The sequence below is a fragment of the Microtus pennsylvanicus genome, chromosome 18, assembly GCF_037038515.1.
Source record: "Microtus pennsylvanicus isolate mMicPen1 chromosome 18, mMicPen1.hap1, whole genome shotgun sequence".
Classification (NCBI taxonomy): domain Eukaryota; kingdom Metazoa; phylum Chordata; class Mammalia; order Rodentia; family Cricetidae; genus Microtus; species Microtus pennsylvanicus.
Genome location: NC_134596.1, coordinates 36,717,225 through 36,744,495, shown reverse-complemented (window position 1 = coordinate 36,744,495; position 27,271 = coordinate 36,717,225). Strand labels below are relative to the sequence as shown.

The following is a 27,271-nucleotide window of genomic DNA, read 5'->3' as shown; positions in this document are numbered from 1 at the left end:
GTTTAGAGTGTTTTAGAATTTTAATTCTGTATTACTAAACATAGACAAGTCCTGGGTTGTGTCTTGGCAGCCCCATGCTGGCCTTGAACTCACTCTGTAGCCAAGGATAGCTTTGAAACCCTCATTCTCTGGCCTCCACCTTCCAGGAGCTCAGATTCCAGGTGTGTATAGGCCTCCACTCCACACAGTACCGGGGACGGAACCCAGGGCTTCCTTATGCAAGGCAAGCACTCTCCCGTCCCAAGCCACATCCCTGGCCTCTGATGCTCATTCTCCCCATCCCTTCCCTGCTTGCCACGTTTATTACACGTATTGTTTGTATGTGTGCATCACCGTACCACAAACGTGTGGAGATCAGTCACAAGAAGTCAGTCCTCCCCTTCTGCGGGGTAGGTCCTGGGGATCAAACCTAGTTCCTCAGGCTTGGCAGCAGGTGCCTTCACCCATAGAGCAGGGGGCATTTAATAGGTTATTAAATGAAAACTTTGGTGCTAGGATTGGGGATACTTTCTTACAAGTGGTTGATCAGGGAGGTCCCAGAGAACCCCCAAGGCAACACAAGCTATCATCTTTGCTCTTGATTTCCCACTACAGTGAGATGGTAAGACTCCCATTGCTAAGATACAGTACACTTTAGATGCAGGGTATAGTGGATGGAATTAAGCTGGAATTGACCTGAAATTTTTCTGTCAAAAGATGGCCTGCAGACTACTTAAGAGAAAACAGTCAGCATTGGACCGTGCACAACATAATAGCAACCTGCCCGGCAATTTGTGCCAACTGGCCCAATGGAGGCGTAACTATTGCGGGTAGCCAGCTTCCTTCTGAATAGATCTGAGGCCTGTGCCACAGGCAGAATTTCATGCTTGATGCTATAAACCTGGTCAAAAGGCAATCATAGCCATGAGGGGAACCTCCTGCTGCAGCTTTGTTATGTGGTCAGTGCTGTGGAATTGTCTTCCAAATGTTTGTGTTTATACCTTTAGAGCCACTCTCAACGTTGCTCAGAGAAGCTTCTTTTTGCAATGAACAGCATCAATGATCAACATGATGAGAATGTTATTATCAACAAAAAACAAAGGAGGACATAAGGTTGGGAGGGATGTGGGGTAGGATGCAGCGGGGAAATGGGATAAAAATAGTGATAGATGCATCTAATCAAAAAACATATAAACGCATAAAATTTTCAAAGAATAAATAAAAATGTACTTTAAAAGTTTAGACTTGGGGAGGGGATATATGTACCATTATAAATTGTCATGCATACTCAGCACTTCGAAATATTTGTTAAAATGTATTTATTACAGGTGGGAAAATAGAACGTTTCTAAAAGAAGTCACAGAGCTGGGTCAGCACCCCTCAGCATCCAGCAAGAAGTTGGGTCCCTCCCAGTCCCTATAGCAAAAGGACTCTAGGTTAAGAATTATTTAGACACCAGCACCGCTATTGGAGCCAAGTTCAAGGAATACGCAGGGATGAGAGGAAGGCGGGACACTAAGGAAATAATAGACATGAATTCAAGAAAGGGTTGGAAAACACTCAGTTTTTTCCTCCGAGGTACAAATATACACACTCTAAATATTCATCCACTCCAAACAAACGTTTCTGAGTACGTAGGTTCAAACTTTGAGTTCTACACGAGCAATCGCGACCCCTGCAGGAACTTATTCAGGGGCCACACGTTGCTCTCGCCCACGTTGGAGGTGCGCCTCTGGCACTGCTTGCAGCGCCGGTACTTCTCACACTGGTCCAAGAGGAACAGCTTGTCAGAAGCCCTGGGGGGAAGAAAGCAAAAGCTGGTGTCATCAAGTGTCCCCCAAATCCCTAGAAGCAGAGCGAAGAAAAGTGATGCCCGATCTCTGCTTTCAAGACTCCTACCGTCACCTGCTGCCTGGCCCTGCCATCTACTGCTTATCCCACATCCTGGCATCTGTGGCCTCCTCCTTTTCACTAAAGCAAAGGCTTTGTGCAAATTCCCAACCTGCCTTCAGGCCTAGCCACACGTGCCTAACAGCAAACACATAAAGCCCAAGCCACGCCCACCCTCTAAGGTGGCCCGGAAGCTTTGGTGTTTGGCGCTATTTACACTTCTCTCGCTCTCTGGAAACCTTGTCTGAGAAGCGGACGAAGCTGCTGGCTGACAGGTAATTCCTAACACCTGCTGACAACTAAGGGTTTACTTGCTTAGCAAAGTCCCAAGAGGACAGAGCTTTTGGAGAGTTGAGCACCCAGAAAGAAAGAAGAGACAAAGAAGGGGAAAAAACAAACAGGAAGCAGAAATAAAGGACTACAATGACTGATTCTCCATTTTGAAAGTTCTTGGTTCTGCAAGTCAGTCCCAAGTGCGCTCTTGTGACATCAACATTTCTGTAGGGACACAGAATTCTGTAAAAGTCATAAGACTGGGTCAGTGCTGCTGCCCTCTTCCCCCCACCCCCATCCCAGCAGCCAGTGAGAAGCTGAGTTCAGAGAAGTTGAGTCTGGATTATGAGGAGCTGGAGGGAGAGCTATCAAAAAGTATTTTCTGTGCAAGCAGGAAGACCTGAGGTTGAACCCTAAAACCCACACAACCAGCCAGCCTAGCTTAGCTGACAAGCTTCAGGCCAAGGAGAGAACCTGTCTCAAAAAGCAAGGCTGATGGTCCCATTTAAGGTTGACTTGTGTCCTCCACAGGTTATCACAAGACAGACAGACACACACACACACACAGAGAGAGAGAGAGAGAGACAGACAGAGAGAGAGAGAGAGAGAGAGAGAGAGAGAAAGAATAATGAATAATCTTGGAAAGGATGGGAAGACCTATCTGTGCAATCCAGAAACGGGTCAGCATCGGCATATGCTAACTGCATAAACATGAATCTTGCATTTGTGTTTGCTTGTCTTTTGTTTTGTTTTTTTACAACAACCACTCCCTTCTTCCCACCTGCTGCCTACCACAGCCTGCCCTGGGTCACCCACTCGCTAACTTGAGTTCACAATTATTTCCTGTGACTCCCCTATCCGCTATCGTCATGTGGGCCAAGCCGTCTCTCCGGATCCAGACAAAATCCTGCTGGTGTAAGCGTCACTGCTTCTCCCTGGTTTTCCACAAGACTGAAAGAAGTAGTTTGAACTCACCAACTTCCACCCTCTTCCACTTCTCTGGATCGAATAGACCCACTTCGCCTGTGGCTTGGAACCACCATGCTATCCCTATACTTCCTTTCTTACAAATGAGCTCCGCCAATAGAAAATCAGGTGAGACGTGCCTTTCAAGAAACTCTTAAAAGAAACGGTGGCAGATGAAGAGCCATGCTTGAAGGACAACAACGCTGGAGCTGGAGAGATGGCTCGGTGGTTAGGGGCACTGGCTGCTCTTCCAGAGGACCCAGGTTTGATTCCCAGCACCCACGTGGTGGCTCATAACTGTCTGTAACTCCAGGTCCAGGAGATCCTACACCCTTCTTCTGGCCTCCTTGGGAACCAGGCACACAAGCGGTTTAGACACATATGGAGGGGAAAAACTTATACATATAATAAATCTTTTCATTGTTGTTGTTGTTTTAAAGTCAAGACTGGAGAGATCAGTTAAGAGTGTTTGCTGTTCTGGCACCTGAGTTAAGGTCTCAGAAACAAAAGTGGCTCACAGTTGCCTGGAACTCCAACTCCAGAGACTCTGACCCTCTCTTCTGGCCTCCTCAGGTACACACACACACACACACACACACACACACACACACGAATAAAAAATAAAATCTTAAACAGTAGTGGAAAAGTAGCCACGTAAACTGTTTTTTGCTATGTTTGGTCCTGATAATCTGACTGTATAGGTTGACTTGGTTTCATTGGAATCTTATCATTTTAGGAAATCTTTTTTCATTTTATAAAATCACACCATAAATTTCTAAATGATTTCCATTGTTTTCAAAGTATAATAGTTTTCCATATTTTTGTATTTTTTTACCCCTAAAACCCTGGTGCTAGCTGGGTCAGGCAATTATTTACATTCACAGTTTACAAGGTAAAAAGTATGACTGGCGTTAGCAGCCTTCCCACAGTTCGTCCTAACTCTAAACAGCAGATTCAAATAGTAACACAGATGGAGAGGGCCCAGCTCCACTGTGTGTAGCTCATTCTTCCCATGGTCAAGCTTTCCTATCCACCCATAAAGGCCAGGCATAGTCATGTACAGGAGGCAGAGGCAGATGAATCTGTGAGTTTGAGGCCAATCGGATCCACAGAGCAAGTTCCAGTCCAGCTAGACTAAATAGCAATACCCTGTCTCAAAAAAAAAAAAAAACAAAAAGTCCATTAAGCTTGGAAGTGATCAGAGCAGAACTCATCCTGCTTCAAAGTAGCTCTATCCAGAGAGAGTTGCAACCCTCAGCAAAGTGGAACCACCAGGGCAGAAGCAAAGATCAGGGCAGGGTCGGTGAAAACTTAACATCCAGCACAGTGTTTTCCAGCCCCTTGCTCACAAAACTTTGCTAATCAATCGCAGCAGCGTTTCCCACTAACCAGATTTGCCCTCCCCAGAGAATGCTATAGAGGGCCATGTTAATCAACTGATGGTACTCAAAGCCTTGGCCATCCTAGGGTTAGACTAACAGTGGTTCTCAACCTGGAAACGGCACAGCAGATCTCCTGCATACCAGGTACTTACATCACAATTCATTAATAGCTAACAAAATTACAGTTATGAAGTAGCAATGAAAGAATTTTTTTTTTTTGACAGATGAGTCTTTTAATAGAAAAAAAAATACACGTGCAACAGTAGCAACACACATTTCTTCGAATCCAGACAGCTCGGAGTTTCAGTTCTTCACCTTGGGAGGTGGCCTGTACACACCTACAACCACAGCGTGGTCCCGTTCGTAGGGCTCAAGTGTCAGCTGCTCCTGGGGCTTCATATTCTCCTGTTGCATCTTCTTCACTTCAGATGCAAACACAGCTTCTGCCGAGGCTGTGGAGTCAATGCAGTTCGCCTTAATGGAAATCACAAAGTGTCCTCCATTCCTCAGGAAGGTGTGGGCATTCAGGGCCACAATCCGGGTTTGGTCTGGCTGTGCCACATCGGCAAAGATCACATCTACCATGGCGATAAGCATGCGGTATTTGTGTGGGTGTCGGGCATCTTCAATCACAGGAATAATGTTGGTCCTCTTCTTAGCCAAGTTGATGAGGTCCCGGCCAGAACGGTGGGAGAACTCAACTGCATAGACCAGACCATCCGGGCCAACAATGTCAGAGACGTGAGAGACGGTGGTGCCTGAGGCTGCCCCGAGGTAGAGCACCTTGGCTCCTGGCTTGATGTGGATCTGGTCTACACCGCCCAGGATTGCTGCTGCCAGCTTGGAACGGAAAGGGTTCCAGGCTCGGTATTCAATTTTGTCATCTCCCTCTGAAATAGAGACTCTCTTCTCCCCATACACAGACTCTCCAGGGACCAGATTCTTTGTGACAAGGGCATCCTCCTTTCCGCGACAGATAAAGACGCCTTCATGACCGTGTGGTTCCACCATCACATTCTTCCCTGACTGGTTTCCTCTCTTGCCTCCCCGGCCACCACCTCGACCCCGGCCGCCCCCAGACTGGAAGCCTCCACCTCGTCCACCACCTCCTCCTCCACCTCCTCGTCCCCTGAAGCCTCCACCTCCACCTCCACCTCGACCTCGGCCTCCGCCAAAGCCTCCTCGACCTCCGCCAAAGCCTCCTCGTCCGCCTCGGCCTCCTCTACCACCTCTGTCACCACCAAAGCCTCCTCTGCCTCCAAAGCCACCCCCACGGGGGCTGAAACCTGGCTTCATCACTGCGTTCTGATCGCGCGGCTCCGGCAATCAGCGGCGTCCCTCACTCCACGAGTCTCAGGCTTTCGCACGTGGAAAGAAGCCGCAATGAAAGAATTTTATGATCACGTGAGGAATGGCATTAAAGGGCCGCAGCATTAGAAAGGTTGAGAACTACTAAGTTAAAGGACAGAAAACTCGGAGCTGATTGACAAGGAAGGTTCTTGCAAGCAGAGAGTGCCCGGTTCCCACGAGATCTTACCGCTCAAAGGCCTTCTCCTCCAGGTCCCGCTGCTTCTTCATGTACAGGCTCCTGTCCCAGTCCTCCTGCAAACACTGGTTGATCCTGTTCACCCGATCCAGCTCCGCAGCTCTGTCTGCCAAGTGCCTGGAGAGAAAGGAACAGCCTGACTCCATTTTCAGTGCTGGAAAGGGCCGGGACCACCTTAGAAGCCCTACTTCTTTTATGTTAAATTAGACAGAAAGCATTCTGGTCCTGTTCAGGAGCCTTGAGAATGTGCAGAAACAGGGATGCTGGAAAAAGCACAGTGAAACCGCAAGCTGTCAGATAATGGATGGCTCTAAGATCTTTCATCCTGCACCCTGGTATAAATTAGCAGGACTTAAGTCCTATTCCAATTAACAAATTCAAAGGCCACTAATGCCCTTTGAAGCTAATTTGGCTCATCTGACGAACCATCCCAAATGGATTCCCTGCCCTGTGTTTCTCTCCAGCCTCTCAGCTGTCAGCAATCAGCCCACGCATCTGGTTCTTTGGGGGTTTCTCCCCTTTGGAGGGAAGGTCTCTATGTGTAGTTCAGGGTAGCCTTGAATTCTGGGTCCTCCCGCCTCAGCCTCCAGCGTGCTGGGAGCATAGAAGTGCACTATCATACTTGGGGGTGACAGGTATTTTATACTACAAAGTGGAGTGCAGAAAGGAGAAGAGGAAGAGAAATGAGAAGAGGTAGGGAATGACTTGTAAGCAAGAAAAACGGAAGCAGAACTACCCAGCACTGACGTAATGCTTGGCGAAGGGTGTGCCGCCTGGGAAGAGAATAAAGCTAGCACTAGGCTATTTGCAGGAGTCATTTAAGTCTGGACGATCAGCAGGGAGATACTTGTATTAGCCCTAGTACAGAAAGAAAACCAGTGCCCTCCAAAGTATGTAACCTGTGCTATATCACTCAGTTAACACAGTGACGCAAACATGCCCACCAATCAGAATGCATCTGAGACATGGTCTGGAGCCCCAAGTGAGAAGCTGAAGTTCAAGTTCAAAGAAGGGATCACGAGGGGCTGGAAAGATGGCTCATGGGGCTTGAGAGATTGTCCAGTGGTTAGGGGCACTGGCTGCTCTTCCAGAGGGCCCTAGTTCAATTCCCAGCACCCACATGGCAGCTCACGACAATCTGTAACTTCAGTTTCAGAGGATCCAACAGCCTCACACAGACATGCATGCAAGCAAAACACCAATGCACATAAAAGAAAAACAAATCATTCTAAAAATTAAAAAGGAGGGGAAGGTTCATGGCAAACTAGGTATAGTGTATTTGTCAGGCTTGGGACAACAGTGCCTATCACTGGATATGGAAATAGGTCACGATTTTAGAAATTTGATATATATCAAGGCAAGGCTTTTATCCTTGTACAGATTAGATGTGACCCTTTGTTTTTTTATCAAAGTAGGGAAATGTGTAATGCAGATAATGATTCTAACAGAATAAACTTCACAATTTAAGTATTCCCACACCCTCTATCAACAGTCACACCCACTACCATTGTGTCCTTCAGTCTATGACTGACTCGCGTTGAGGCAACCCAGCAGGGAGCCTAACAGACCCATAAGCTATCCCACTGGGACCATTTCTAATATTTATATAAATTTAATAATATGACTTTTTATAAGTACAACTACCTTCCAAAAATAGTGGATTCCTTGGCCAGAAGCCTTTTTGGATGATAATTTGGGCTCATCAGAGATATAAGAATTGATGAACATTTAGAAAGAAAAAACTAGTTTCCTATGACAGTCTCGGTGGAGGCAGGAAGTAGGAAATTGATGATGGAGGGCTAGGAAGAAAACACGAGGTGTTGTGAGACTGAGTGTTAGTGCGACCTTTAAACTGTCTCTACCAGTTGGGTGACCACCTGGACGTTCTAAGAAATCAAGTGTCTGATGTTTGAACTTTGAGATCCAGGCCTTGAGAGAATTCCTTTGCCCATCCTTCCGCCTAAGCCATCACTTCATGATGGAAGCAGAACACAATGCGAACTTGGGGAAGGACCTAGTAATGGGTCTCCATCTATGAGTGGAGCTAAGTATCTCTGGCTCATTTAATACAACCAATGGGTAGTGCTGATGTTATGATTCTTTTAAAAAATTATGCTGTTGGTGAGAGTAGTGGTGTACACCTTAATCCCCAGCACTCAGGAGGCAGAAGCAGACAGATCTATGAGTTCAAGGCCAGCCTGGTCTACAAAGCATGTTCCGGGATACTCAGGGCTACAGAGAGAAACCCTGTCTCAAAAACCGGAGAACGAGAAGGAGAAAGAGGAGAAAAGGAGGAGGAGGAAAAGAAGAAGGAGGAGGAGAAGGAGGGGAAATTATATTGTGATATATGGGAAAATATGGAGTTGGGGCTTGAAAGAGAAGTGGAGATCAAGAGAGAGCACATCTTTTATTTAATAACATTTTCTTCATTGAATGAATTATAGTATAAAACTGAGTGAAATATGTAACCAATTTAGAATAATGGCTTGCATAAGTCCTCAATACATTAGCTACATTTCTTCTCAGCTACTCAATACATTAGCTACATTTCTTTTCCACTATTGTTACAAAGAAAGAAAGAGTTGGGGGAGAGGAAGGAGGTGAGGAAAGGAGAGGGAAGGGAGACCCGGGCTCTCCTTACTCTCGCTGAGTCCTCTGAAGCATCTGCAGGTCTCGCCTCTGGTCCACCAGCTGGTTCAGAATGGCGTTCCTCTTGAGGCTGGCAGCCGCCTCCATCTGGTGCTTCATGCAACTCTGCTCTCGCTTTCGCTTTTCAGCCTTCATCTCGCCCTCGTCCTTACCCTTACCAAAGATGGGCTCAGCAGAATCGGGCTCAAACATGGGCAGTTGGGAGGGTTTGTTCTTCACCTGGAATGGGCAATTAGTAAGATACCAACACCAAGGCTTACGGGGACGAACAAAGCCTCGAAACCTACCAAAGGAATATCGTGTGTGTGTGTTCACCGTGCTACGTGCTTATTTACGGAACTGTGTTGATGCTGTGCACGGTTTTAAAGTGATGATCACCGTCTACCTACCTGTGCATCCAACGCTCTCTTGTAGTACTGCGTTTCTTCCATCTTCTCTTTTAAGTATTGGGCTCTCTGTGCAGCCAGTCTGGTATTTAAGATGCAGAGAAGGTGAGAGCCATTTTACAGTTTGAATACAGCAACACAAGTTAGCATCATATCAAAGCATGTTCCGTATTAATAGGAATGGGTACAGGATGCATAAAAGCTCATCGCTCATTCTGGGAACTCTCGTTATAAGAAAAAGGAATTCGGGTCTACAGGTTGCTGGATACTGTGTTGAACACAGGGCAGACAGGACAGGTATAAGAAGAAGGGGGGGCCATATCACTCATATGGGATGAATATGGCAGGCCCCTCCCCACCCCACGCACACACGCACGCACACACACACACACACATACACACACACACACAAATACTTTTTAAGTCTAGATAAGGCCATGCCTATAAGTAGATTCAATATGTAATTCTTCCTTAGAAAAGTAATCGACCCTCTCATTGTACAGTCATCATATGAAACCTGCCAAGAACCTTAGTGATTAATGAAATTCATATAGCAGAGCAGATAAATCTTAGGGCAGTATATTCTTAGGGGCGCAGAAACTAGATTATTGTTTGTGGTGGCAGTCTCTGCTCACGCCACACAATGATTGTCCTGGCTTCAGCAGCAAAAGCTTCAGCAGGAGCCCCTAAGGCAGATAGGAATTTCAGGGCCTTGGCCCTATCCAGGGCCTCAGACAGCCCAACCTGAACAATAACTTTCTGCTTCCTGAAAATTTAGACTTGAGACTCCGAGCCTCCAAGCTCAAAGCGGATTAGAGGTGATGCCAAGTAAAAATCTGTGGGGTAAGCAGGGGGGAAACGAGTCCTCACTGCTTCTCAGTTCCTGGTTCTAGTGTCCCCTGTGTCTACGCCCTCAGGTTTGCTGGGACAAGCGACGTGCTTAGAACAAGAACTCAGCTTTGCCAGGAGGTCACTTGAGCATCTCACAGTTGGCAATGATGCCTGCTCAAGATATGTTCCTTCCTGAACTAGCGGGAAGTACTGGTGATCATAAACAGTACAGAAATGCTGCCCTATCATTCCAGTGCTCTTAGAGTTTCAGTTATTGCTGAAACTAAAGAAATGGTGGCTTTGTCTTTGTGTTGCAGCTATTCCTGTGAAACTGGCTGCTTTTTGGGTTAGTTTGTTCCCATGGCTATGGAGGTATTCATGGAATTCTGAATGCTTCTTCAATCCCACATAGAAATTAGCTTCACACAAGACATCCGTCTTCCCGGGGGCACGTAGTGAACTCACTCCTCCGTGAGCTGCACTTGTTCCAAGCGATCCATCAGCTCCCTGTTTTGTCTTTGCTTTATTTCCTTCTCCCGCTTGCTCTCCATCTGTTTCAGGAGACTCTGGGAATATTCCCCTTGCTTGTAAGCATTGATCTCAGGACTAAGAGGTCGTTTATCAAACAGGAAGGATTTCTGAAATGAGACACAAGAGATTCTCTTACTCTCACATACCAAGAAGTAAAGTCTATGACGCAAATGAAAATCAAAGTATGACTTAGTTTCTAACATTTGAGAGGCAGAGACGGGCCGATCTCTGTGAGTTCAAGGCCAGCTTGGTTTACCAAGTGAGTTCCAGGACAGCCTTGATGGTTACACAGAAGAAACCCTGTCAAAAAGAAACAAGAAAAAAGACTACAAAAGAAAAATTAGAGATTGAGAACCAATTGTCTAAGAAAAGGCATTGCTTAAGTTAAGTGATTAAAAAGTTTGATAGGGAACAATTTGGCAGAAAACTCACACAATCTCGTTAGTGTTGGTTATACACTATCAGTTAGTGTTGCTTATACGCTATCAGTACTCACGTAAAACTCGGGTTTCTCGTTCTTGTGACTCCTTATGGCTTCAGCGACCCCGAGATTATAGGCAGCGTTTTTCTGATTCTGCTCCCTGGCAGCCATACTTTTCACCTAGAAACAGGTATTTTTTTCAATTTTTAATTTAATAATAAAATACAATCTTTAAAACCCATTATTCTGCCAGGCTGTGGTGGTGCACACCTTTAATCCCAGCAGAGTCAGGCAGATCTCTGTGAGTTCAAGGGTAGCCTGACCTACAAATCGAGTTCCAGGACAGCCAGCGCTGTTACACAAAGAAACCCTGTCTCAAAATAACAAAGCAAAGAGCCTTCATTCTATATTAATGAAATATATATATAATTCACATACTCCGTGAATTCAGTTCTGTCATTAATATCATTAATATCTTATAACCGGCACAGAAACCTGTCTGGATGCAATGGCACTTTCTGAAGTCCTTGTAGACATGAGGTGAGGTTTTTATTTTCCCAATTCTCGGACTCTGGACACCATCACTATAACTATAGTAAAAAAAGAACTGTGGATTTCTACTTCAAATACAGAACACAGTAACAGTATCATTATTGTAAACCATAGAAATCCGCATAGAGAAAGTGTAAAGGCAATTCTGTGTCCCCTCCACCTTCTTTGAGATAGGCTGTGACTTTAAAAGGTATAAGATTTGACCAGATTTATATTTTATCAAAATCAAATAAATAAAAAAAATCCATCATTTTCATTTGAGACAAGTTGTTACAATGCATCCCTGACTAGCCCGGAAATAAATTTGTGTAGATCAGGCTGGCCTCAAACTCACAGAGATCTGTCTGCCTCGGCCTCCTGAGCTTAAAGGCATGCACAGCTATGCCTGGCCCATTTTCACCTTTAAAACATGGTCCTGAGGGTTGAGGGGAAGATCCATGATACATACAGGGAAATTCACCAATGAAAACTTGGACACAACCTGTCTTAGTTGGGGTTTCTGTTGTGATGAAACATTATGACCAAATCAACTTGGGGGTGGGAGGTGAGCTCAATTCAATTCTCCATCGTTGTAGAAAGTTGGGACGGGAACTGAAGGCAGGAAGGAACTGAGCAGAGACCACGGAGGAACCCTGCTTACTGGCTTACCCTCCACAGCTTGCTCAGTCTGCCTTATACAGCGCAGAACCACCAGCCCGGGCTGACACTGCCTCCCGTGAGCTGGACCCCCCACCCCCATATCATTCATTGAGAACAAGCTGCGTAGACTTGCCTGCGGACAAATCTCACGGAGGCATGCTGTCCATTAAAAGTCACTTTTCCTGAATGACCCCAGTTTGTATCAAGTTGCCATGAAACCAACCCACACACCACCTGCTTTAGCCCAGCCGCAAATGGATAATTAAATGGGTTACAGCGCAAGCATGCGCAGAACATACTCAGTTGACTCTAAGAGTGGCATCCCGCGGTCCCGCTGTCCCACGGCGAACCCTCTGCCGATAAGGCGTAAGGCTACCTGGTTTTTGAAGAAAGCCTCCTGGTCTTTGAGAATTTGATACTGCTGCATGAGCCTCTCATCCTCTATCTCTCTCCTCCTCCTCTCGTCTCCATAGTACAGCGGGAAATTCCTCTGCGCTCGTTGCAAACACACGTAGCACATTTCCTACCGTTCAGATTTCAGGACAAATCATACACTGTTTATTTTTTTAATCTTCATTTACTTCATTCCCTTTGCAAGCCCTCCTAAGACTGGTATGTCAAGAAGCGCGTTTCATGAAAGAATAGATTGCTGAAATATACTCTCTAATACGCAATTAGCAAAAGGAAGTTTACAAAGTAAATCTCCCAAGTGATATAAAGGATCTAATGAGCTCCCAGAAGAGCTGAAAATTAGAAGGGATTTCCTAGCCCCTTTCTCTTAAGTAGGAGCTCTAGGCTAATGGGCAAATTTCAGTCCAGACACTTGAGTATGCCCATAGAGTATGTTAAAGAGGAGGGATTCCCAGAATTCTCTTGGAGAAACAAAAACCCGAGGATGAGTCTGCCTGGGATTGATTTAGTCGAAGGCACTATACCTGTCCTGCCTTATTATGATCCTGGCACACCGGGGCGGGAGATGTCCTGGGCTTCTCATTGTCATTTATCTGACAACTTGGAGATGGTACGCTTCAAAGACAACGGAACACAAATTAACCTTTAATACAATCTGGCCTCTGGAACAATGATCATATTAAAGATTCTTTATATTATGGGATGGTGTGGGGGGGGGGTAGGTGGGTATGTACACATGACAGAAGAAAGGCTTGAATCCTCTGGAGTTGGAGTTACAGACAATTGTGAGTCACTTGTTATGGGGCTGGAAATGGAAGGCAGGATCTCTGGAGGAATGGTAAGTGCTCCTAACCTAGGACATATCCCTCCAGCTCCAGGAGAGTGATAATTTTAGAGACAAATATAAACATAAAATAAAGAAAAAGGGACTGGGCATGGTGGCTCCTAAGGCAGAGGCAGGTAGATCTCTGTGAGCTCCAGGTTAGTCTGATCTACAGAGCCAGAGCAGGACAGCCAGGGGTTGCACACCAGAGATCCTGTCTTAAAAATACAGAAAAAAGTATCTCAGTGGTTTCCTTTCGAACAGACCATGCATCCGAGTCAAGAACGTGTACTCTGTGTCAGAGCTGGGCTTGACTTCTTTTTGTGGCTTGTGGGTAGATGACATGGACAAACTATGCCATCTTGGAAACCTTGTTACCACTTCTGTGAAATGGGGATAAATTCACTCATTTCATAAAAATATAATGCCTGTTTGCTGTGTGGTTGCTCTAGATGCAGGAACGCAGTGCAAACAAAACCCATACACACACAGGTCCCTAGCCTCACGGGTATATTATTCTGATGGGGACAGTCAGCTGGTAATAACTGCGTATACTCTGTAATAATCATAAATGCTATGTGCCGAAGAAATTGAGTATTAAATCACAAATCAAAAGCTACAGGAAGGAACAACTCAGATGTCTCTTTGGGACCTCAAACAGGAAAAAATAGAGAATTTTCATTAAAACGTGGAGGAAAAAGAAACTAAGAACCAAGAATTGTCAACAAAATCCTAACCCACTTGTTCAGTAAAAAGAATGACAGAGAACTTGCCCAAAGAATCGTTGCAGGACACACAGGAAGACAGTAAAAAGCAGATGTCAGAAACACTGGTGTGCCTGCCGGGCCTGCGTGGCAAACTCACATTCCATTCGATGTCAATATAAAATTGCCATGTGATTCCTCAGCACTCAGAAATCAACAAAGCCTGTAGAGCTGGGAAGTCGGCTGTGAAAGCAGGCAGGCAGGTGGAATTACCGCTGCGCTACCTCTGCCTCGGCTGAGTAACCTCCGCTCCTCTTAGCGAGTCTACCTTACCCTTGGTATGAGTCTGGATTTCCCTCTAGATTATAAGCCCTGGCCACCTCTACAGTCCCCATCACCTCCCACATAGAAGGCTCTCAGTCATACCAAGTAAAGGAACGAAAGGATTGCTAAGATCCTGTGTCATGGGAAGACTTCAAGGTGATAGTAAACTGCAACAGAAACAAAAGTTTACTTTTCAGGTGTCTCGGTCTTCCCGCCGCTCCCACTTGGCTCCAGCTTGTCCAGCAGGCTGACACTTGTTACTTTGGCAGGAGAGATGGACTGCCTATCACTGCGTTTCTTGGGTGACGAGATCTCTAGAATAAATAACGAATGCAAGCAACAGTCTCTTCGGTTTTCAAACAGCTAAATAGAGAGCTAAGTAGACACATAAAATCTGACAGTTCTGACCACGGGAAAGTTTAGTATCCCTTACTCTGTTGAGACAGAATACGCCCTAGAGTCCACCTCATGCATTTGTGAGATTTATCAGGACCTGGTCAAGAACAGGAAGACGGCCACCAAACAGATGGTAGTGTAAGAGGCTGGGTGTGGGTTAAGGCAAAATACAGGGTTCCGAGAATAAAAAGCATTTGTAAGTAAAAGGAAAAAATACAGTGGCTACTTGTGAATCTAGAAGTGGTGGTTTGAATGTCAAACGTCCCCCATAGACTCCTGTATTTGGACATTCCGTCCCCAGCGGGTGACGCTGTTTGAGAAGGTGAAGAACCTTTAAGAAGGTGGGCCCTTGCTCGAAAAACAAATGAGTCACTGAAGGAGAGCCTTGAGGTTTTACAGGGGGGCTCCACTTCCTGGTCGCTCTCTGCTTCCTGGCTCCAGATACTTTGTGACCAGCTGGCCTCGCTTAGCCCCTGGGACCCAATCACAGTCCAGAGCAAAGCTCCTCCCCCCACACCTTAAATCACTGCTTCTAAGTTTTTTCATGACAACAAGGAAAGTAACTAATACACTAGCTTTATTTACTTTGAGCATATGAGTTCCTAAGTGACACGCATATAAGTTCCTAAGAGTCAAGAGGAACAGACGGTGCCCACAAACCACTGGCCTACCCCTGGCTCCTTCTTCTTTGTCTGACTGGTCTTTCAACTTGATCTTCCTTGGTCTGTTCTCTCCACCTTCCTCGGCAATGGCCTCCATGGTTGGTTTGTTCTCTGTCTCTTTGTGCTCAATCCTAAGAAGGATTCAAGAGGTTTGTCTTCTGCACAGGTCCTGACCAGGTGACTGTGCAAACTCTCAGCTCTGGGAAGCCACCCACCACCTCTCTGACTTCACAGCAAGCCTGCTTCCTTCAAGGGGGTGCAAGGTTTGTCTTGTGAAATCAGGAGCATGAACTCCCCCTCTGGAAGGACAGATCTGGGAGCCTACCCAAACCACATACCCTTGTACCGTGGGCCCCCGAAAGAACTTAATATAAAGAAATTGCTCGCACACCTCAACTTAAATTTTTTCCTTTGGTTTCAGCCTGAGCTTTCTGTCCTTTCTACATGAGTGAGAGATGTCTGTCAGCTTGAAGTCAAGAAATCATAGCCTGATACAGTGTACCCCCAAATAACCATCTCCTTTCTCCTCTCCATTTCCTCATCCTCTCCCTACATAAAAATAAGAACCTATAAAGAGACAGTTTGTGAAGGGCTGTGCTGGTGGTGTGTGCAATAAATTCTTGGTGCTTATACAGAGATGGTAGAGAGGGAGAAGGGAAGAAAGGGGGTGAGAGAAACAGAGGAGAGACGGACAAGGAGAGAGAAGCAGGAAATTAGTTTGGAAAACAAATATTGTCCTTTAAGAAGGAGAGCGGGTGCCTGAGTTAACCCCAAAGCAAAACACTCACCTTGGAAAGGCCAGTGCACTGTTGGGACGCTTTCCAACGCCCTCTCTGCTCGACAGCACTGAGTCCATGGTGCCAGGCCTCTAGAGGACAGAGAGAAAGATCGCGCCTGAGCTGCCGCCCAGGACAGACCAAGACACGCAGGCTCCCTGCAAGGCATTGCTACCATGGAGCGGTTTGTGTTTGTTCAGCGCTTGGAGTCCAGTATGGCGTGACCGCCTTCATCAGAGTTCGCCTGGACCGCTAAAGAGCAATTCCACAGACGCTGCCTTTTCTCAGACCATGCCGTCTCTTTTGAAAATTGCCCTAAGAATTGAAATGACTTCTACACACCATTGGAAAATGAGCAAACATCCAGAAACCATCGGGAAATGAGCACAGATCGGACTTCACTCTTGGTCCGTAGGACTCTAATATTAGACAGTTCAGAGAACGTCTCTGAAGTCACGTGGCCTTCTGTCCCCGGGACACTGCCGGCTGCTATGTGTTCCCAGGTACGAGGCTTATAGAGAGAGCAACCGGAGCTGCCTCGCAGGGTTTTAATAGAATACTGTATGGAAATGTGCAGAGCATGCAACCAAGAGCTATTGTAGTTATCACTTTCTACAATAACCTCATTATTACTATTAACTAATATGTATGATTATTTATGAATTCTATAGCCTAAAAAACTTTAAAGAAAACCTCAAAGGGGCCAGAGAGATGACTCCGAGGTTAAGAGTGTTGGCTGCTTTTCCAGAGGACCCGGGTTTAACTCTCAGCACCCACAAGGCAACTCACAACAGTCTATAACTCCTTCAGGAGTTAAACATACATGCAGGCGAACACCAATGCACACAAAATAAAAATAAAGAAATTTAAAGAAAAATTCCAAAAAGCGGTGTTTTGGTTTGGGTATAGTTTTGGTTTACCACCAAAATACGCACAAAAAATTCCCAAGAGGGCTATTTTCAGGATCACACGCAGGTTTAAATTATAGGACATCTGCCGGTCAAACTGCCACTCCCCGCCACCTTTCACAGTGTTTACAGAGTGAATGAGATGTCAAGGGTGCCGATTAACCCAGAGTTCCAGGCTAAATTCACCCATCCAGCTAGCTGCCCTGCAGCCTGTGTTCTTAGCCCCCTCACATGCTGTGAGTACGGTACTATAAAATGTCCAGAATTATGAATTTCTACTGCTTTTTCCATTCCTTGGGTAGTACTTCTTTTTTCAAACTTGATTTGAAGTTCTTTGTCTTGCTTGTCAAGGAACTGGCTGCCTGTACCACACATTTCCACACACTTGGGAAAAGGGTCACTTAAAATACGTCAACACAAGCTTTTCTTTTATCTGTTTGCATTTAGAGCGGGGCAGAGGCGGGACATTGAAACAGGGCCTCTCTACATACCCTGTCCTGGAACTCACTATGTAAACCAGGCTGGCCTCAAACTCACAGAAATCTGCCTGTCTCTGCCTCCCAAATGCTGGGATTAAAGACTTATATCACCATGCCTGTCCCGAATAGACATTCTTAATGAAAGCATACCCACATTTGATTCAGAACCATAGACTGAAAAAAAAAGGGTTGCATGATGGTTAGTTTCAGTTGTCAGCTTGATCCTATTTAGAATTCCTGGGAAGAGAAGTCCCATGAGGGACTGTCTACTTCAAGGTGGCCTGTGGGCGGACCTGTGGGCGTGTCTGTGGCATGCCTGAGGGGAACTATCGCAATTGTTTCCTTGGTGTGAAAAGACGCAGGCTGAAAGGGGACAGCACCATTCCCTAGCTTTGGTCCCGGGACCACAGTGCAGACTGTGGATGCCGTGTGTTTAGCTGTTTTAAGTTCCTGCCTCCGTGACGATCTTTTCTCTGATGGACTGTCGCCTGGAAGACCGAGCTAACATAAACCCTTTTCGGTTGCTTTTTGCCAGGCTATTTTATCACAACAACAGAAAACGAAACCAGGAAAGCTTAGAAGCAAACAACTTACATTTGCCAGGGCTTTGCTCAAGGTGCCACTTCCGTCCATCGAGCAAAGGAAGTCCTTGTAAAATCTCATCTTCACTTTGCTGTCTCTGATCAAAAGGACCCCAATTCCTTTGAATGTGAACTCCACGTTTTGTTTGACAGATATGGATCGTGATAAGAAAAGCAATGTCTCCTTAACACATCCTTCTATCGTGTCCCTGTTAAATGGTCCCTCCAGGGATATCATGACAAAATTAAGTGGGACAACTGGAATATCACCTGGAGGAGAAAAAGACAGGGTGGGGAGATGGAGATTATGCTAAAGATATATTGTGTACACTTTATTCTGACTAATATTAAAAAATAAAATTGTCCATATTTTCCCCTTATACTTGTACTATTATTGCAGATAATGAATATAAGTGGTCACTAATACATGCTAATTAGTACAATGTCACCTAAAAGTACAATGTATTTTGCTCATGATAAAAGTAACTGACTGTCTAAAGAGTAGACAAGGGTTTGGTTTTTTGGGGAACAGAGCGGTGACAAACTGTTTCTATCCACCGTTTTCTGAGGTTTTCAGATCTTTCAAAACACTCTTCAGCAGTATTTATGAATGTCTTCTGTCTGTCGTCCCATCTTTGGGTAGTTACAAATATTTGTGAATGTTAAGTGTTTGAAAAGATAGCCATCTCATCTTTCAGGAAACTAAATCTGATACAGAGGTATCAGACCAGACAAGACGCAGAAAGCTTTCCTTCCCAGAGAGCTCACAAACGCATGTTAAAGGAGCAAGATGGTAGCAGCTTGAAGAAAGCAGGGTCCAGTTGGCTACAACTGATGTCGGAGTTCTGCAAGGCCCACTGATCAGAAAAAAGGACAAGCAGCGGAGATGGTGGAGACACCATGACAAGGACGATTCATCGGGTAAGGGCACATGCCACCAAGCCTGAGGGCCTGAGTTCAATCCCCAGGAGAGCAATGACGCCCCTAAGTTGTCCTCTGACCTCCACGTGCATCCTGCAGAACAACACACACACACACACAGACATACACATACACACATAGACACACACACACACATAGACATACACTTACACACAAACATAGACATACACACATAGACATACACACACACAGACATACACATACACACACACATAGACATACACTTACACACATAGACACACAAACATAGACATACAAACATAGACATACACATACACACACACATAGACATACACACACACAGACATACACATACACATACACTTACACACATAGACATACACACATAGACATACACACACACACAGACATACACATACACACACACATAGACATACACTTACACACACACATAGACATACACATACACACACAGACATACACATACACACATAGACATACACATAGACATAAATGTACACACACAGATATACACATACACACACAGACATACACATACACACACATACATAAATGTACACACACAGATATACACATACACACACAGACATACACATACACACACATACATACACACACAGACATACACACACATAGACATACACACACATATAGACATACACACACACATACAGACATACACATATATACACACACACAGACATACACACACACAGACATACATACACACACACATAGACATACACACACACATAGACATACATACACACACATACAGACAGACATACACACACATATACACATACACACACCGACATACACATACACACACAGACATACACACACATAGACATACACATACACACACACAAAGACATACACATACACACAAACACACACACATTAAAATAAATATTTAAAATTTAGAAAGCAAACAAAATGAACTTCAGAAAGACGTTAACTTCCACTTTAACTTCCAAAAGCACCATGTGGGATTTGAGTCTCTGAAACCAGAAACTAAGGCAGCGCTGGCCAAAGTTTACCCTTTCTGTTCGTCTCCACAAGCCAACACACTTCTGGGGGAAAGTCTCAGCTGTTAAAACGATTTACCAGGAGAAAATACTTTGTTCTGCTTGAGTCCGTGGGTCTGCACTAACTTCTCCGCCATGATAAACACGGGCCTCTGCACTAGAATAAACTTGTGGTTCCCGACCTCGAGCTTCTGCCTCGTGAAGGTGAAAGTTCCAAGTCCGGGAATCTGAACTCCCTGAAAGGGAAAAAGAAGACAAGAAGAACAACACACACTATTCCTTTAAAAGGTGAAGGTTTATAGCCATTCGGTCACCAAAAAGAAAGAGGAGATTGGGGTTTACCGAGTTCATATTCAGCAGTCTCTGTGAGTTCTTAGATGCGGTATATCTGTGAAAATATATGCTTATGGGCACCATAGCTTTTAGAATTCCATAACAAATATTGTTCTTGTCCTAAACTATATGACATAAATTCAATCATTTTCCATTTAATGAAATCCTTGTTTTCTTGTTCCCTCCGATTTTAGGTTCCCTATTTAAAGTCAGAAAACACACTAGTGGGACAGGGCAGTGGATGGTTGAAAATGAGCAAGCACAATCGTTTGTGTAAGAAAACGTCTTCATGAACAGTGCTTCTGTGTTAACTACTGAAATGGGATAAGGAGACAGGATGAAGTGGAACCCGACAAACCAGCACCCAGGAACCTCCTACAGTGTAACCCTGGCCACTGAGTTTATGCAAATGCCTCTGGGATACCCTAAAGATGTCATACACCAATGGTTGCAAACTCAAATCTATAGGAACAGAAGGAAAAAAGCCATGGAGTGAAGGGAGCCAACTAGAACGTGTGCTGGCCAGGACACGCATGCTTCATGTAAAGGGAAGAGCACCTCGTGGCCTGCATCCGTGACCACGTGCAAAAATGAAAGACAGGGGCTGGAGAGATGGCTCAGTGGTTAAGAGTACTGACTGCTTTCTAGATGTCCTGAGTTCAATTCCCAGCAACCATATGGTGGCTCACAACCACCGGTAATAAGATCTGGTGCCAACTTCTATCTGCAAGGACACATGCCGGCAGACCATTATATATGTAATAAATAAATAAATCTTTTTAAAAAATGAAAGACAATATCATTACCCCTGTTGAGTTTTCAAGAAAATGGCAAGAAAAATGCAATTTTAAGTAATGATAAATGATTCAAATTCCCAAACCAGACAAAATAAGTTTGAAGTGTTCGTTCAGCCATGGACAGCCACAGTTAGGACACGGGCGTAAACTATAAAAGGTCCACAAACTCCTAACTGCCTCCGAGCTCCGGCCAAAATCCTCACTCAGTTCTACAGCATTTAAACCTAAGACCTGACCTGAAGAAATAGTCCAAACACAGGCAGTTTCTTATTTTGCGCTAGTTGAATTTAGTTTCTGTATTTATATATTCCAATTAAGACTTATTCCCTGAAAAATGGCAGACAAGTTTATCCCTTCCCACACCCATGCTGGGAGCTGACAGATCACAAACAGACCACGTCTAGTTCTTTACAAAAACCTAAACTGAGCAGTCCTGCGTTCCTGCGTTCTCTGTCATTAAGAGAGCTATGAATGTGTTATCTAAGGTTAACACCCAGCTTGCCACAAGTTCTACACGTATCATAAAGTGAAAATAGAAAAGGAGTGATGGCGGGCGGTGGTGGCACATGCCTTTAATCCCAGCACTTGGGAGGCAGAGGCAGGCGGATCTCTGTGAGTTCGAGGCCAGCCTGCTTTACAGAGTGAATTCCACAACAGCCAGGGCTACACAGAGAAACCTGTCTCAAAATAAATAAATAATTAATTAAAATTAAAAAAAATAAAAAGGGGGCGGGGACACTGGAGGGATGGCACTGCCTGCTCTTCCAGAGGCGGGGAATTCAATTCCCAGCAACTACACTGTGGCTCACAGTCATCTGTAATGAGATCTGGTGCCCTCTTCTGGCCTGCAGGGGTACATGCAGACAGAGCACTGTATACATAAATAAACAAACCTTTATTAAAAGTAAAATAAAATACTAAAGGAGTGACCGCAGACCAGAATGGCTCTAAATCTACCGCACTACTCCCAGCAAAAATACGCAAGTCTGCAGAAGAAATATCTAACTACTGTGCTGAGACTGGAGTGGAAAACCTACCTTATGCGTAGCTAGCTGCTTTTCCACGAATTCTGACACATTCCCCCAGATGGTAGAGACTTCTGAAATTCAAAGGAAAACAATCTATGTGAGCAATCATGTAATAGTATTTTAATCCTCACAAGCAGACGTGTAATTATAAAAGGAATAAATGGTAGTAACTTCTAATGCATAGAGAACTAACAAAATCATTCCCCAAAATTAATGTTCCTGCTAACAAAAGCTTATGCCTGTAACCTCCGAAGATATGACTTTAATTACAGCAATAATGGGGCTGGGGACTGTGGTATGCGGGACCCTAGGATGAATCTTCCGTACTACGACAAAAGGGTAGGAGAGTGCTTACCAAGCACAAGGCCCTGCATTCAATCCTTAAGGACCAAGTAGCAGTAATAACAGTGCAAATAATAATGTACAAAAAACTTCTCTATAATGAAGGGAAGTAAGTCATGTTTCTTTTTCTTTAATTGTTATAGAGCCCTTCAACCCTTTCCCATGGTCCCCATGCTCCCAATTTACTCAGGAGATCTTGTCTTTTTCTACTTGGTCATGTTTCATTTTATCTTATACATGGATATAATGATATTTTGTGTTTTAAGAAATAAAGCTTGCCTGAAAATAAAACCTAGCCACCAGAGGCCAGGGAGACAGGCAGAGGGATCTCTGTTAGTTCAAGGCCACCCTGGGCTCTGCAAGACTGAATCTGTCTAAAAGAGAAACAGAGATCACACAAAGGTGTGAACTTGGGATCCCAGCACTAGGGAGATGGAGACAGGAGCTCAGTGCAGTCTGAGGTTTGGTGGAGACAGATGAGTCTGGATATGCATCTGAGGACAGGATGGCCCCTTCAGTCTGAGCATTGGTAGAGGTATAAGAACTCTAGTATCTGGTCGTTCTGCTTCTCTGATCTTCAGCATTAACCCCTGTATCTGACTCTGGGTTTTTATTATTAATACCAATTAGCATTCAGGCTACACATGGAGTTTTAGCCAACTATAATCTTTTTTCTTTTTTCTTTTTTTTCTTTTTTCTTTTGGTTTTTCGAGGCAGGGTTTCTCTGTGGCTTTGGAGCCTGTCCTGGAACTAGCTCTGCAGACCAGGCTGGTCTCGGAACTCACAGAGATCCGCCTGCCTCTGCCTCCCAAGTGCTGGGATTAAAGGCGCGCGCCACCACCGCCCAGCTATAATCTTTTTTCTTAATGACTCATTGAACACCTATTCCTGAAGTGTTCACTGTGGGTCACGTGATTGATATGAGCATGAACTCATACTATTCCATAGCATAAGGTCAAGGGCTACTAATGACATGAAAGACCGCCTGTGTCTGCTCAATACATTAACTGTCCCTACGCATCGGCTCGTGTGAAATTCTCGAGTGCAATTTCCATGTTCACTGGTAGAGATCCGCTGTCCCCTCTCTCATTGTTCACCAGGCTCCCAGATCCTCCCAATCTGCCGCTGCTAGTCTGTTATGTCCTGGAAACAACAAATATACTAATATATCCACAGTAGTAACTTATAAAAACTAACTGTGGGTAGGGCCCCCAGGCTCTGTCTTTGAATTAAGTTATAGACTTCACAATTCTACTTTGATCTGAAGGCTTTCTGTATTTTTTTCCTTGTACTAAGTTGAGTTCTCCTCCCTGTAACCCCAAAAAGCTACCAAAAAATAGTTATTAATGTTGATGTGAAAAATGTACGTAGTCTGGACATGAGTCGGACTTAACAATAGAGAAAATTACGTCTGTATTACCTCGCCGTCCTATAAGTCTAGTCATATATTATTGTGATAATTTCTAATTTAGGAACTTTTTACAAATCAAGAAAGCTAAGTTTTAAGTATTCAAATAAAAGACCAAGAAAGGTGACGTCTACTGGACTGCCACTTGGAGACATGGAAGAAGCTAGCAACGAAAGGTCAGCTCTTCTCTAACAGTGCAAACTGGTATTTTTCCGTTAATGGATTAAACTGTAACTAAGGCAGGACGACTGCAGTCGTTAATTCTGATATACCAGCGCTATAAAATACTTTTTACTAACAATGTGCCAGGGAACAGGCAAGTTTGATGGACAGAAAGTAGCCGTTGTTCTCATGAGCATCTTGGAACAAGTTGAATAGTAGATATTCATGGCCAACGACATGAGGGCAACTCGCCGCAGTGAACAGGGGCCCACTGTGAACTTTACCTTCCCCCACTGTACCCCACCCTACAGTAGTTACCCCTTCCCTCCTTACCCAATAGCCCAAAGGAGTCTACCACTTTCCGCTAAGAACTAAGAAAGTCTGTCAAAGCCCAGGGGCGGAGCTGCACACTTTTAATCCCAGCACTTGAGAGGCAGAGGCAGATGGGTCTCTGAGTTCCAGGTCAGCCCAGTCTGCTTAAGAGAGTTCCAGGACAGTCAGTGTTACATAGCGAGACCCTGTCTTGAAAAAAGAAAATGAAAGAAGAAAAGAAAGAGAGAGAGAGAGAGAGAGAGAGAGAGAGAGAGAGAGAGAGAGAGAGAGAGAGAGAAAGGAAAAGAAAAAGGAGGGGAGAGGAAGAGGAAGAGAAGGGGAAGTCTGTCCATTGTCAATCAGTCCCAACTATGTAACTATATACCGAGTTTAAACCCTCATTGACACCATAAAAGCAATTAACACACTAACAGAAATCTTACCATCCCTGTTTACATGGGGAAATTTCAGGGTTACAGTGTGAAAACCGACAGTCCATGACTAGACATAACAGGCAGTTCAGACTTGAGGAAAATTATCTATACTAACGAGGAAATGATTTAACAAAGGCCAGGAGAAAGTGTGTACTTTGTAACCAAACCCTGGTGAAAAGTCTCGGGTTTAACTGGGAGTCTGGGCATGCTCCTTGGTCACTGAGATGAGGGATCGAAGTCGTTGTAATGTTTTATTCAATAGAGTAGGATGGGCAGAGTTAATTATTTAAACTGAAGTTTGGTATTTCTCCCTGGAGAAAAAGGCTTTCGGCCTCTGCAGCCCGATTAGAATAGATCTGTAAATGTTGCCTATCAGGATTTCTGACCACCGAGCTTTAGGCGGATTACCGCTAAATCTCAGAATAAAAATAATTTCAACCCCATCTAAAGATCATTTTAAATGTAACCCGTGACAACAGGCTAAAAAGGAAAAGTCTGATCATTTGACAAAATTCAGCACACACACACACACTCAGAAAACTAGTGTGTTCATTTACTTTGCTTAAGGACAATGAAATAGCCAAGGTGGCTAGCTTAAAAAGGAAAGATGTTTGTTGAGCTCAGAGTTTTAGAGGAGTCTCGAGTTCAAAAAATACAGAGAAACCCTGCTTGAAAATCTAAGATAGATAGATAGATAGATAGATAGATACTATATATGTTAAATATATACATTTTCTTCTTCTTCTTCTCCTTTTTTTTTTTTAAGACAGGGTTTCTCTGTGTAGCTGTGTGTCCTGGAACTCACTGTATAGACCAGGCTGGCCTCGAACTCACAGAGATCCGCCTGCCTCTGCCTCCCAAGTGCTGGAATTAAAGGCGTGCACCACCATCACCCGGTTAAATATGCATATATTTAACAAAAGCTCTTATTGTGGGTCTGGAGAGATAGCTCAGCAGTTAAGAGCACTGACTGCTCTAGTGAAGAACCCAGCTTCAGCTACCAGCGCCTAAGTCTGGCTTCTTACAACTTCCTGTAACCGCCAGCTCCAAGGGATCTGACATGACATCATCTTGTGACTTCCCCTGGCACCCACACACATAGATGCGCACACACATAGATTAAATAAATTTGTTTTTAAAGTTATTTTATCATGTATCCTCCTTGGTAGCATTTAGTTCAAATATAAATTTACATCTATTTGTGTTTTGATTAGTGTGTATCTATTTGTGTTTTGATTAGTGTGTATCTTCCCCACTGATTGTAAATCATTGGGGCTTTTAGTAACCATCAGATCTTTAGGGCTCAGCATACAGTAGGACTTCAAATTACTTGAAAGAATATGTATATAAAGAAGGTGGAAAGTATTTCTAAAGTCATAAAATTATCTTCTATACTTCTTTCAAAAACTTGGCAGGAACAATTAGGAGAGATGCTTGAGAAACGAAAGAAGCAATACTACTTGTTCGTATTTATTTTGCCTGCTAAACAATCTCAATTATAAATGGCTAATAGTAGCTTGCTTCTCTAGAGCGCCCTCCCGTGGACGGCCCCTATCACAGACAGATGCCAAAGCGCTTTGGTGATGGGGTGGGGTGGTGCGCTTTCCTAAGGGGGGCGGGGCTGTGTGTCTCATCTCGGACTGCCCTCTGAGTTTTCTGTGAAAATTGTCTGTCGATAAGCATCACTTTTCATTAACACACCCGCAAGGCATCAAGGAAAGTACAAATATGTGTTCTGTGTCCAACTCTGAAAAAGGAGCCATTCGGGACTCCAGTTGGACCACGAGGGTTTTGCTTTCAGTACTTAATACTAATCAGGCCGTGTGTGGATTGTTTTGTTTTTGAATGAAAATCCTGAGCCGAAGAAAACGACACCGTAAGCTCTGAGTCACGTCTGTAGCACAGTAAGGTACACCCCCAAGCCCCGGCATTAAGTCACTTACCCTCCTGGCTCAGCGAAGGCAGTGTGGGCAGCACCTGCCTGCACAGGTCCTGAAAAGCCGGGGCAATCCTGTCCAACATCTTCGGTCCCAGATGACTCCGGGGTGGGTCCTTGATGGATAGTCTCTTCTTTGTTATGTGGAGTTCGCACTAAAAGGATTTTTCCACCCTCCAGCACTCTTCGCCTGGAATTTGGGGTGGTTCTTTGAAATCAAAAATTGCTCTAAAAGTCTTAAAATGTATTTTTCCTTAAATAAACGTTCTTTGTGGCCGCCCCTCCCCCCGCGATCTGGCTCGCTGATAACCTGTTCCCTCAACACGAAGACCTCTAGAGCTCCGTCCCTCTTTAGCCAGAAGTGCAAATCCGCTCCCATCCAAACAGCGAGGTCCTCGGGCAGATGGAGGCCCTGGGGGTCGCTGAACTAAGAAGGCCTTAGAAAAGGAAGTGCT

The 27,271-nt window shown here is 44.6% G+C and overlaps 1 protein-coding gene and 1 pseudogene across 1 annotated transcript; both read right to left on the bottom strand.

Annotated features, from left to right (window-relative positions):
• Positions 1–1,289: 1,289 nt before the first annotated feature.
• Ccdc81 (coiled-coil domain containing 81) lies at positions 1,290–27,271 on the bottom strand. Its single transcript, XM_075952408.1, has 15 exons — positions 26,824–27,271; positions 22,232–22,293; positions 20,144–20,300; positions 18,123–18,379; positions 16,154–16,233; positions 15,375–15,496; positions 14,498–14,621; positions 12,981–13,071; positions 12,422–12,568; positions 10,930–11,034; positions 10,368–10,540; positions 9,075–9,153; positions 8,678–8,904; positions 6,028–6,153; positions 1,290–1,775 (listed from the first exon to the last, which is right to left on the bottom strand). The coding sequence occupies exons 1-15, from the start codon at positions 26,900–26,902 to the stop codon at positions 1,634–1,636; spliced, it is 1,971 nt and encodes a 656-aa protein (XP_075808523.1). The 5' UTR covers positions 26,903–27,271; the 3' UTR covers positions 1,290–1,633.
• On the bottom strand, positions 4,705–5,863 carry LOC142837671 (rRNA 2'-O-methyltransferase fibrillarin pseudogene; annotated as a pseudogene).

Bases quoted from the DNA above. Each gene is read 5' to 3' on its own strand.
- Ccdc81 (XM_075952408.1), bottom strand. From the start codon at position 26,902: ATGTTGGACAGGATTGCCCCGGCTTTTCAGGACCTGTGCAGGCAGGTG. The intron at 18,380-20,143 runs GTAAATCGTTTT...TTTCTCCTCCAG, and splicing joins GAACAAAGTATTTTCTCCTG to GTGATATTCCAGTTGTCCCA. The intron at 14,622-15,374 runs GTAGGCCAGTGG...TATTTATTCTAG, and splicing joins CAAAGAAGAAGGAGCCAGGG to AGATCTCGTCACCCAAGAAA.